Raw genomic sequence first — 11,884 nt, forward strand, 5'->3', positions numbered from 1 at the left:
ATTAGAAACACACTGAAGGGTGACTCATTAAGTGTGTTAGGTAAATCAGCAATAACTACAAGGAATGTCTCGCTCAAATATTGTCTGAGTACTATTTTCAGTTCAGTTCAGTCACTCAGTCATGTCCGACTCTTTGCGACCCCATGGACTGCTGCACTCCAGGCTTCCCTGTCTATCACCAACTCCTGGAATTTACTCAAACTCATCGAAATGGTGATGTCATCCAACCATCTTATCTTCTGGCATCCCCTTCTCCTCCCATCTTCAATCTTTCCCAGTATCAGGATCTTTTTAAATGAGTCAGTTCTTCACATCAGGTGGCCAAAGTATTGGAGTTTTACCTTCAGCATCAGTCCTTCCAATGAACACCCAGGACTGATCTACTTTAGGATGGGCTGGTTGGATCTCCTTGCAGTCAAGGGACTCTCAAGAGTCTTCTCCAACACCACAGTTCAAAAACATCAATTCTTCAGCACTCAGCTTTCTTTATAGTCCAAGTCTGACACCCATATATGACTACTGGAAAAACCATAACTTTGAATAGATGGACCTTTGTTGGCAAAGTAATATCTCTGCTTTTTAATATGCTGTCTAGGTTTGTCATAATTTTTCTTCCAAGGAGCAAGTGTCTTATAATTTTATGGCTGCAGTCACCATCTGCAGTGATTTTAGAGACCCCCCCAAATAAAGTCTGTTACTGTTTCCCCATCTGTTTGCTATGAAGTTATGGAACCAGATGCCATGATCTTAGTTTTCTGAATGTTGAGTTTTAAGCCAATTTTTTCACTCTCCTCTTTCACTTTCCTCAAGAGGAGCTTTAGCTCTTCTTTGCTTTCTGCCATAAGGGTGGTGTCATCTGCATATCTGAGGTTATTGATATTTCTCCCAGTGATCTTGATTCCAGCTTGTGCTTCATCCATCTCAGCATTTCTCTTGATGTATTCTGCATATAAGTTAAATAAGCAGGGTGACAGTATATAGCCTTGGTGTATTCCTTTTCCTATTGGGAACCAGTCTGTTATTCCATGTCCAGTTCTAACTGTTGCTTTCTGACCTGCATACAGATTTCTCAGGAGGCAGGTCAGGTGGTCTGGTATTCCCAGCTCTTTAAGAATGTTCCAGAGTTTGTTGTGGTCCACACAGTCAAAGGCTTTGGCATAGTCAATAAAGCAGAAGTAGATGTTTTTGTGGAACTCTCTTACTTTTTTGATGATCCAACAGATGTTGGCAATTTTTTCTCTGGTTCTTCTGCCTTTTCTAAATCCAACTTGAACATCTGGAAGTTCACAGTTCACATACTGTTGAAGCTTGGCTTGGAGAATTTTGAGCATTACTTTGCTAGTGTGTGAGATAGTGCAATCGTGTGGTAGTTTGAGCATTCTTTGGCATTGCCTTTCTTTGGAAGAGTCATATTTTCAGGCCCATTTTTATTCCTGAGTCTTTTCATGCTTGTCTTTCCCCACTGGGCTTTAGAACTTCAGGAAGGAAACAACTTTCTCCAACAGGTTCTGTTTTTTAAAATTTTGTCCTGCTGTTGGCAGTCCAAACTAATAACAAAAGTGACAACTTTTCCTAATAGTGTTTCTAAGGAATGGCTTCCTCTCACACTAGTATCCAAGCTCCACTGGACTTAATGTTCAGCTTGAGCTAACTCAAGTTTTGCTTTGAGAGTTGTGGAGACTTCCACTCTGAACCAAAGTGCTTTTTTAAAAAAAAATCCCTTACTTGTCTTGTCACTCAGAAATTAATCATTTACATTTCAAGAGAGCAATTTCCAGTCCTAGCACACACACAAAAAATGATTGGGGTTACGGTTTGTAAATACTCTCAGAGTTCTAAATACTCTCAAAAGTCCCACTGGCTTGTGGCGTCAGATCTTGATGACAGTATTGAGGTCTCTAGTGCCCTTTGACTCGGTTGATTACAAAAGTCCTCATTCTGCCCTGTTCCACTCAGCTTCTTCCTAACTGAGGAGGAAGGAGCTCTCAGTTCAGAGTTTTAACCTGTGGTTTTTTTTTTACCCTGGAGTTTTGCTGACTATTGTGCAGCTGAACTCATTTGGAGAGTGCTGCTGCTAGTTCATTCTCTTCCTTCCAGATATTTTCAGGTGCAATCTGTGATCTTTGAGCTTCTGTTGGTCACAATTGTCAACACTCACCATGAAGCCTGTGTCAGGGAGAAAGTCTCCAGTTCTGTACCTCCTTGGGATTCTGACCGTGCTCCTCTGCTTTGATGGCTTACAAGGTGAGTAAAATAGTTGCGGGTTCTCAGGTCCGAGAAAAGCCATTAGAACAGTGTTCAATTAATGGCAAGCAGGTAGTTAAACCAATAAATTGCAAATATATTCATTCCATATAAGGAATTTTAAAAGTATGATCAAATTGAAATGATTTATATTACTTTGTAGGAGGTATAATAACTTGTTTTACTAATGTCAATTTCAGTTAACAAATTGCTTTATCAATGTTATAATAAATTGTTTATTAATTCTATTTTATTAATGGAACAACTGAATTCCCAAATATTTTCAAAATGTTTTAGTACTTTTAGATTTATATTATTATTAGAGAAACAGCTGTTTTGTTTGAATTCCTGGGGGTCTATCCTAGTAAACAGATAATGAATTGTGGGAATGAAATAAGCAGCATGGGGAACATGGTCAGCAGTATTGTAATAGCCTTGTATGGTGACAGGTATTAACTAGATTATCACGGTGAGCATTTACAAAGGTCTTCCCTGGTGACTCAGATGGTAAAGAATCTTTCTGCAATGCAGAAGATGCAGTTTCCATCCTTGGGTCGAGAAGACCCCCTGGAGAAGGAAATGGCAACCCACTCCAGTATTCTTGCCTGGGAAATCCCATGGACAGAGGAGCTTAGTGAACCACAGTCCGTGGAGTCACAGAGAATTGGACATGACTGAACAATAGAACATGAATGCATTTTATAAGGTAAATAAATGTGTTGTATACCTAGGTTTAACATACTGTTGAGGTCAATTATGTTTCAATTAAAAGAAAAGAATAAACTGCAAATAATATTGCTTTCATAATTATACATAAATATGAACTCACAAATGCTTGTAAGTTATTAATTTTTAAATTAGTTTATTACCCTCAGACATAATTTTTGTTTCTAATCCATTGGCATGTTATTACCATATATTAAGCAAAATTTAAATTGTAATTGTTACCACTAATTCTGAGAAAATTAACTAGAATCTTAATTCATAAGTTATATGTAAAAAAGCTCTCTGTAAATGACATTTTATATATGTAAAGTTTCATTCTTTGCAGTTTGGTAATGTTTATAAATTAATCCGCATTGAGAAGATTTGATAGTACCTGTAGGACTCTATGGAGAAATGTGACTAGAGCATTTAATTGTGCTTTATATAAATGAAATCTGTGCATTAAAGGTGATTTTTTAAATCAGAAAATGTGATTTCTTTTTTTTTCTATTGATAACTTAAAATATGTACAAAGCTTCAAATATTTATTACTCAGATTCAGCAATTATCAACTCATGGCCATTCTTGTTTTAACCATATCCACATTCATTTTGCCCACTCCCTATTTAGCAGGAAATCTTAGATATTGCTTCTGAATATTTTAACATATATCTCTAAAAGATAGACATTCTTTCTTAAAAGCTATCACAAACCACTATCATATTCAAAATTAAGTAATAATTACATAAAATCAAGTATCTTGTTTTCAAATTTTCCTGACTGTCTTATTTATAAATAGTTTTGTAACTGTTTACTTATACAAATTAGAATCCAAGTAAGGTCTATACATCACAATTGATTTATATGCCTCTTAAGTTTCTTTTAATGTATAGATCCTTTCCTTTTTCTTATATGATTTTTCTTTTGTCTAAGTTAATTTCTAAAGAGGATATGGTGGTATCATTATTTTGGAGGCTTCTTCTGCAAAAAGATGAAAATAATTGAGAGAAGGCTAAAAGTTAGGCAAAAAAGTCAATATAGGATTATAAATTTCTTCAAGTGTTTGGCTAGGAATTGAACCTGATGATTTTTTAACCTATTTAGTAAGTAATAGATTCACTTTCGTGTATGTGTGTATATGTCTCTGTGTGTGGTGTATTTATTCTACCAATCTTCCACATTCATCTTTGAATTTCTATTTCTATTTTGTCTAAGTCAGTAAAGAAAGGCCATATACCATTGGTTAAGAAGTCTTGTGAGTTATTCATTTATCTTTTGAATAAGCTCCTTCCTTTTTATTTCCTTAATTCCTCCATTGTTTATGGAATTATGACTTTAACCTAGTCTATTGTTTAAAACCTGTCATAATCTGATCCCAGCTTCATAGCCTACCTCTCACACTTGTCCCCTATGTGATTCTCTAGTTAAACTAGCCTATTAACCAACCATAAATATTCCCATGTGATTTGCTCCCTCTCATTCTTGCTAACATAATTCCCCCTCAATATAAAATGCCTCTTCCATGCAGCTACTTATCCAATCCCAATTCCTGCCCCTAGGAGGAATTTTCCTGGCATATTTAATGCATGGGACTCTTTCTCCCTCTTCTTATAGTACATATTTTCTGCTTTCTTTTGACATTTGCCATACTCTGCCTGCTATTTTGATTTAACTATGTATATGCCATCCTCCCTGTTTTAACAAGGTTCCAATATGCCCCTTAATATTCTCCATGGAGTTTAGTGCAACAATCTTATGTCTATTGTGTTAATAAAAAAATATTTCATGTGAGCCTCAGGAAGGGCTATACTTGAGCTCTAGACTTCCTGTATAGGTAACATCACCTCACAAATATCTGTTTGGGAACTGCCCTTTTCAGAGGAACATATTAAGTGTCTGTGGTGTGGAGAGGTATGAAATGTGCTCCCTGCCCTCAAGATGCAAAAGTAGAATAAAGATGTGTCCGTCTACTTATCTATCTGTCAGCACAGATACACACACACACACCCTGCAATATAACTGCCAAACCAGTGAGACAGAAAATAGAATGTCTTTAACATATTTGAAGACTTGTACTTCATTCATTGTGTGATTTATTTGCTTAGTCTTTCTATTTATACTTTATTGATTAGATTAGTCTGTTCCTTCATCTGTAAATGAGGATGACAATGATATTCAGGTAAGGTTTTTTTATTTTTGTTTTTAGAATTAAATGGAATGTTGTAAGTGAAGTGTTTAACACAGTGCTTAGGGCATAGACTGATCCACCTGTTATTAATAACAAGAAATGTAGTTCAGAGAAACCAAAGATTGTTGTGTGCCAGGGTTAGTCAGGTACATTCACAAATGTGATAATGTGATTTGTAAGAAAAAAAATATTTTTTGGTCATTTGGCCATTCAAAAAATGTGTATTTGGTCTTTGTCCAAGGTTCCTGACTCACAGCTTCCAAAACTCTGATAATATCCTAAGTAAAGATGGTGAGAAAAGTGTCTAATGAACTAACTTCAGGACCCCAACTAAAGATGGCTGCTCAAGTTACTTCAGTCATGTTTGACTTTTAGGATTGTAGCCCGCAAGGCTCCTCTTTTCCTGGGTTTCTCCAGGCAGGAATACTGGAGTGGGTTGCCATGCTGTCCTCCAGGGGATCTTCCCAACCCAGGGATCGAACCCACGTCTCCTGCGTCTCCTGCATTGCAAGTGGATTCTTGACCGCTGAACCATGAGTAAGCCCAAAGATGGGCACTGGTTGCTAATCATATGATTAGAGGGTTGGAATTATCAGTCTTACCCTCTGCCTCTGGTGAGGAGGCAGGGGTTGGAGGTTGAATCAATTGCTAATGAGCAATGCTTTTATTAGCCATGCCTATGTGATAAAGCCTCCATAAAACCCCCAAAAGATGGGACTTAGAGAGCTTCTGGTTGATGAATATGTAGAGGTACAGGGAAACTGTATTTCTGGAGAGGGCATGGAAGCTCTGTGCCCCTTTCACACACTTTGCCCTTTGCGTCTCTTCCTTATGGCTGTTCCTGAGTTATACCCTTTTACAATAAATCTGGTAACTGAAATAGTTCTCTGATTTCTGTGAGGTGCTCTAGAAAATTCATTGGACCCAGGTTTACTCTATGGCTTTTATCTTTTATTTATAGAAGACACAAATTATGAAAGCTTTCCAAGTCCTGATAAACCTAAAGTCTGTTTCCTAAAATTATGTGTATTTACCAATGCATTAAAATTATTAACTAAATTCTCCAGGACTTTGTGAAATTTGATATAATGTCTTTATATGGATTAATTCTTATTTCATTATCAAAGTAATTTCAGAAAACATTTTCTAATATTCTCTTATATAAAAGATGCAAAAACACAGAGAGTACTCTTGGGATTGATGGGTACGGAGGTGCTAAGATATTCTGGATTTGCACAGTCCCTGCAAGTTTTCACAGAACAATGTCTCTTGATCACAAATGTTTCTTTAGTAACTTTAGTTAAAAAAAAAGAAAGACTGACTCTAAGCTTTAATTACTGGGAGTCTGCCACTGTCCCCAAGTAGCCCATTCTCTCTGCTGAGGCAGTGTATTGCCAAGACCGTGGTCTGCGTGGAGCAGAACTGCATTGATTCAGTCCCTCCCTGTGTGACCTTGGGAAAGTTACTGTACTTCTCTGTGTTTCCTCATCTATGAAACAAAAATAATAGTAATAATGCCTACTTCATAGGGTTGTTTGGGAGAATTAAATGAGTTAATGTTTGTTAAATGCTTCCAGTACTGCCTGACATTTTATAGTAAATGCTTATACACATATTTTGCTATTTACACTTATTGAAAAAAATAGTTGTATACAAGGTGAGGACCAGTTCTCTTTCCCTCAGATACCCTTATACATACCTCCTTTCCTTAATTTCCAGCCACATGGTAATAGAGGAGAACAATCTTTCTTTGGTGCTTCCTTCGTAGCTCAGTTGGTAAAGAATCTGCCTGCAATACAGGAGACCTGGGTTCGATCCTTGCTTTGGGAAGATCCCTTGGAGAGGGAAATGGCAACCCACTCAGTATTCTTGCTTGGAGAATCCCATGGACAGAGAAGCCTGACAGGTTACAGTCCATGAAGTTACAAGAGTTGGACACGACTTAGCAACTAAACCACCACCACCACATTCCTTCTTTGTGAATTATCCCAATTATCTTAAGGGCAGTGAAATTGATTGGAAAGGATAAAAGTCTTTCAATAGATTACTTTAGTTGAATGCTGTTTTGTTTAATGTGTTAAAAAACAACAACAACAGAAATCTCTTCTCTCTCTTTCACCGTTGAAGGTTGTAGTTCACCACCTGAAATTAAACATGGACGCTTTACATATATCGAAAAAGGAATATTGAGAACTAATGTGGTCGACTATGAATGTGAGGAAGGATATACTCTTGTTGGAGAGGCTAGAATCTCCTGCACATTTTTAAATTGGTCACCAATGGTTCCTGAGTGTAAAGGTAATCTTGGTTCCCCGGGGGCAGAATAGCACTAAGAGATAGAGTTACTGTGGAGTAATTCAGAAGTGACTCTGAAAGAAAGCATCCCAGACAGAGGTAGAGTTGTCACAAGCATGTGGTTGAGCCTGAGTGGGGTCCACTGTGATTTAATTCCCACATATCCAAGAAATGGCACCCTCAAATTCTTGTAGAGGCCAGAATCTTTCATGGAAGAGTTGACTGATAGGGTTGACCTCCTTATTGGGAAAGTGGATATTAAGGCAGAATAAGGAAAATGTTCCTAAAGGTTATTTAAATCATTTCACTCATAATAAATCCAGGAGCTGAGTTACTGGTGCTATTTTTATTTTACACAAGAGGAAACTGAGGCAAGAAGAGAGGTGCCATAGGGCAGAAGTGAACAGCTCAAAACAACCCCTAGGTTCTCACTCTTGCTCTGCCACTGCAATTATGTGACGTGGGACAAGGCATTTAATCTCCCTGGGTCTCAGTTGCCTCATCTCTAAGGTGAGATAACCATAGGGCCTCCCTCACAGAGTTGCTGAAAGCTTACATTAAATGATGTATATATTGTATTTGCACATAGGTGATTCCAGCCAGAGCTCCATAAATCCTTGCCAGTGTTGGTAGAAGTAGTAGTAGTAGTCTATCTGTAGCGTAGAAAGGAAAGGTAGAATTCAGCGATGTTTTTATCCTTTTTAAATGATATTATTAGTGTTAAAATGTGTTGTATTTGAGATACTCACAATGCTAAGAAAATGTGTCTTGATTACAGCTCTATGCCAAAAACCAGAAATATCCAATGGAAAGCTGTCTGTGGAGAAGGCTCAGTATGTCACCCCTGAAACTGTCACTGTCAGGTGTGACCCTGGCTATAGGATGGTTGGTTCCCAGAACATCTTTTGCTCAGAGAACAAATCTTGGAGTCCGGATGTGCCCAAGTGTGAGAAGGTGAGTAACACCCAATGAATTTTATGTCATATGACACCTCAAAATAAATTAAAGGAGTATGGGATGGTTCATAAAACAGAAAAACAAATAGCATATCCTAAAGGGCTATCTCAGTTGTGGGGGGTGAATTTATAAGGGGTCTATTGGCTCTTTCCGCCTTACAGTAGGTCATCTCAGGTGTGTGAACAGAAGAGTCTTATTGACCAGATACCTAAGCCTCTTGTATTTCCTCCAATAAATTGTGTGGTTTTGCTCCATTTCCGGTTGGTCAGGAGGATTGACATGCTAGTTGTGTTTTTGGGTGGTTTTGGGGGATTTCCCTCCTGCTTATACTTCCTCTATGCTTGACACTGATGCTGATTGTTATTTAAGAACAGATACAGATTGAGGTCTCAGGGAAATATTTTTCTAGGATCCAGAGTATTTTTCTGGAGTTTCCTACCCATCATCGGTCCTGGGGTTATTCTGCGTCTTCCAGTCTTCCTCATGCCTTGAGACTTCCTGAGGAAGCGCACCCTTCACAAGGATGAGGAAACTTTCTGAAATCACTCTTTTTGTTTCCTCTTTCAGGTAGGTGATGAAGTTTGTGAGGCAGTCTTGAAAGGCCAAAAACTCCTAAAGTGTCTCCCGAATACCTGGGAGGCGAAGCTGGCCCTGGAGTTACGTAAATTGTCTCTGGAGATTGAAAAACTGGAGCAAGAAAGACGCAAAGAGGAAATTGCTTGAGGCTTTCTCTTGGATACATGCTCAGGAAAGAAGCTGCAGTATCAATATACTTCACTGTGCAGGAGAGTTCTCGCTACACTCACACAAAATACAGTATTTTTTACCCTACTAACTTCTACAATTGGGACTTTCGTATTCTTTGATTGGCTGTAGGATCTATAGTGATGCTTATTCCTGATGCTGATAACTCATATCTTCTCTCTTTTTGCTTCCTGACCAGTCTGCCTTGGATTTACCAATTTTATTGATAAATGTTTTATGGCTTAGAATATGGCACTTGCTCAATATTCCATGTATTCTTGTAAAGACTGTGTGTTTTGCTGCTGAGTGGCACTCCCTATAAATGTCAGTTAGATGGCTCCAGTCTTCTCTGTCCTGGCTGATTTTCAGTCTATTTGTTCTATCAATGATTGGAAGAAGGGGTATCAAAATTCTCTTTGTAGGTTTGTCTATTATTTCCTGCAGCTTTTAGTTTTTGCTTCATATATTTTGAAGTACTATTACTAGGGGCATTAATGTTTAGAATTTGTATCTTCTTGATAACTGACCCTTTTTCATTATATAATAAACTTCTTTATCTTTCATAATGTTCTTTGCTCTCAAATACATTCAAACATAATTTGGTTGATATTAATATAACCCCTTATCTTTTATTTTTTTTGTAAATTTCTAGGATAAATTTTGAGGGCCAAAATATATAAATTTCAGTAGCTACATTTAAAAAGTAAAAATAAACATTTGAAATTAGTTTCAATAATATATCTTATTTAACCCAAATTTTCAAAATAGAGTCATTTTGATATGCACTCAATGTGAAAATTATTAGCATTATATTTAACATTCTTTTCTTCATACTACAATATATATATAGTATATATATATATATGCTGTATATAAATGCAGTGTATATATATACTGCATTTAAGTATAGATATATTTAAATTACAGCACATCAAAACTAGCTGTATTTGAAATACTCAATAACTACATGTGGCTATTAACTATATTATACAATGCCATTCTAGATTTTCCACAATGTGTATGTTAACAAGTATTAGTATACCTTGCAATCTGGAAGCTGTAAAGAAGAAAAGTGCAGAGAATGAAGCACCAGGTACAAGACATGAGGATGTTTCTCTGTGGATAAAGTATGCAATATTACAGAAATACTAGTACTTGAAGTTAAGGAGTAATTGAAATGAAAAGAACTCAATATGCTAATTACTGCAGCTCTTGAAAATTCACATAGCAATGGTATGCTACTAAAACTTTAACTATTGAGTTCCTGATTTGGAAACCATTTATATGGTTGTTTACAAAAGTGAAAGTCTTTTATCCCAAGCCATATAGAATGGTGCTTTGTGCTATAGACCCTAGTGCAGATTTGGGGAACTAGAGATGATACAGGACATATCTCAGGCTTCTGAAGGATCCTATGGGAGTGGAATGAGTACACTGCATGGACAGAAAGGAAGAAAACCTGAGGAAGCCTGAGGTTGTGAAAAGGAAGATCTGAGGCCTGGGTTGGAGACTGTCCTTTTATGGCAGATGGCAAAAAATGGCCACAGATACTTCCTGTCCTTGTATCTACATCTGTAAGAATCCCTTCAGTTTGAGGCAGAGGCTTTTTTCATCCTTTGAGTTTGGGCTACTTTGTCATTTGCTTTGGTCAATAGGATAGAAAATAACAAATATGATATAAGCAGAACCTTGCAAATCACTTTGTGCATTAGGGTTCCCCTTGTTGCTGCTCTTGAAATCCTATGTCCACCACCGTGTGAAGAAGTCCAGGCTATCTTGCTGGCTGATGAAAGATATATGCCCCTTCTTTGTCTCAGCTGATAGCAGATATGTGAGGCCATGGAAACTAGCCAGCCTCCAGTCAACTCACCAACTGACTACAGGCACCTCAGCTGGGCTAACTGAGACCAGCTGAGCTTGAACCATATCAGAAAGACTTCCCAGAAGGATCCTTGTTTATAAGGAGTTGCTTTAGGTAATTACATTTTGGGACTGTTTTGAAGCAAAAGCCAGTCAAAAAGGTCTTTTAATTTGCTTGCAGTTTGTAAAACTATGCCACAGAAAAGATTAAAGTTATTGGCAGTCATGTCATCCACACCAGGCGTCTTGCAGGCAGGGCTTATTATACATGGGACAGATTCAGCTTACAATGGACTGATCTAGATTTTGAAACATGAGATTATGCCTTTATTGTTGTTTCGTTGAGGTGGACATTGGTCTGGTTTTTGTGGTAAATGCAAAATGACAGAAACTTTGGAGCAAGAGACTGAGGTGTTCACCCAAAGTATTCTTTCCAACACTTGAGAGTAAACCCTGACTTGAGTTGAGTGCAGATGGAACGGAGGTGTAACAGAGGCTTGTTCTCCTAATGCTGCTATAGACCATCTGATACCAAGAGCAGTTCTCTGTAATGGTGTGAGAGAAATGTGTGAGTGACTGTGAGTGAGCCATGCGTGACAGTGCAGGCTTCTCCATGGTCCTAATGAATCAGGCCAAGCAAGGAAGCAGGAAACAGAAGGCTTACAGAGGCATTACAGGCAGTGCTCTGGAAGAACAGCTGTTCAGGGTGAGGGTGCTGAGGGCGATAAGGATGTATCTCAAAACAGTAGTTGTATTTTGTCTTCTTCTGATTTATCCAAGATAGAATCATGTAGTACATTTGTCAAATAACAAATAATTCTTTGGAGCAAGGTAGCCATGGATAGAGAAAATTGTTATCAGGAAGTCAGTCAGAGAGGATGTTTACTGTAC

At 37.7% G+C, this 11,884-nt stretch overlaps 1 protein-coding gene across 1 annotated transcript; it reads left to right on the forward strand.

The window, feature by feature from the left end:
- Positions 1-1,969: 1,969 nt before the first annotated feature.
- Positions 1,970-9,699, forward strand: LOC136169972 (apolipoprotein R-like). Its single transcript, XM_065938311.1, has 4 exons — positions 1,970-2,244; positions 7,265-7,435; positions 8,211-8,386; positions 8,957-9,699. The coding sequence occupies exons 1-4, from the start codon at positions 2,160-2,162 to the stop codon at positions 9,110-9,112; spliced, it is 588 nt and encodes a 195-aa protein (XP_065794383.1). The 5' UTR covers positions 1,970-2,159; the 3' UTR covers positions 9,113-9,699.
- The last annotated feature ends 2,185 nt before the right edge of the window (positions 9,700-11,884 follow it).

Source organism: Muntiacus reevesi, chromosome 5 (assembly GCF_963930625.1).
Source record: "Muntiacus reevesi chromosome 5, mMunRee1.1, whole genome shotgun sequence".
NCBI lineage: Eukaryota > Metazoa > Chordata > Mammalia > Artiodactyla > Cervidae > Muntiacus > Muntiacus reevesi.

Excerpts from the sequence above, each read along its gene's own strand:
- LOC136169972 (XM_065938311.1), top strand. The coding sequence starts at position 2,160 with ATGAAGCCTGTGTCAGGGAGAAAGTCTCCAGTTCTGTACCTCCTTGGG. Across the intron at positions 2,245-7,264 it reads CTGCTTTGATGGCTTACAAG|GTTGTAGTTCACCACCTGAA; the intron begins GTGAGTAAAATA and ends TCACCGTTGAAG. Across the intron at positions 8,387-8,956 it reads ATGTGCCCAAGTGTGAGAAG|GTAGGTGATGAAGTTTGTGA; the intron begins GTGAGTAACACC and ends TTCCTCTTTCAG.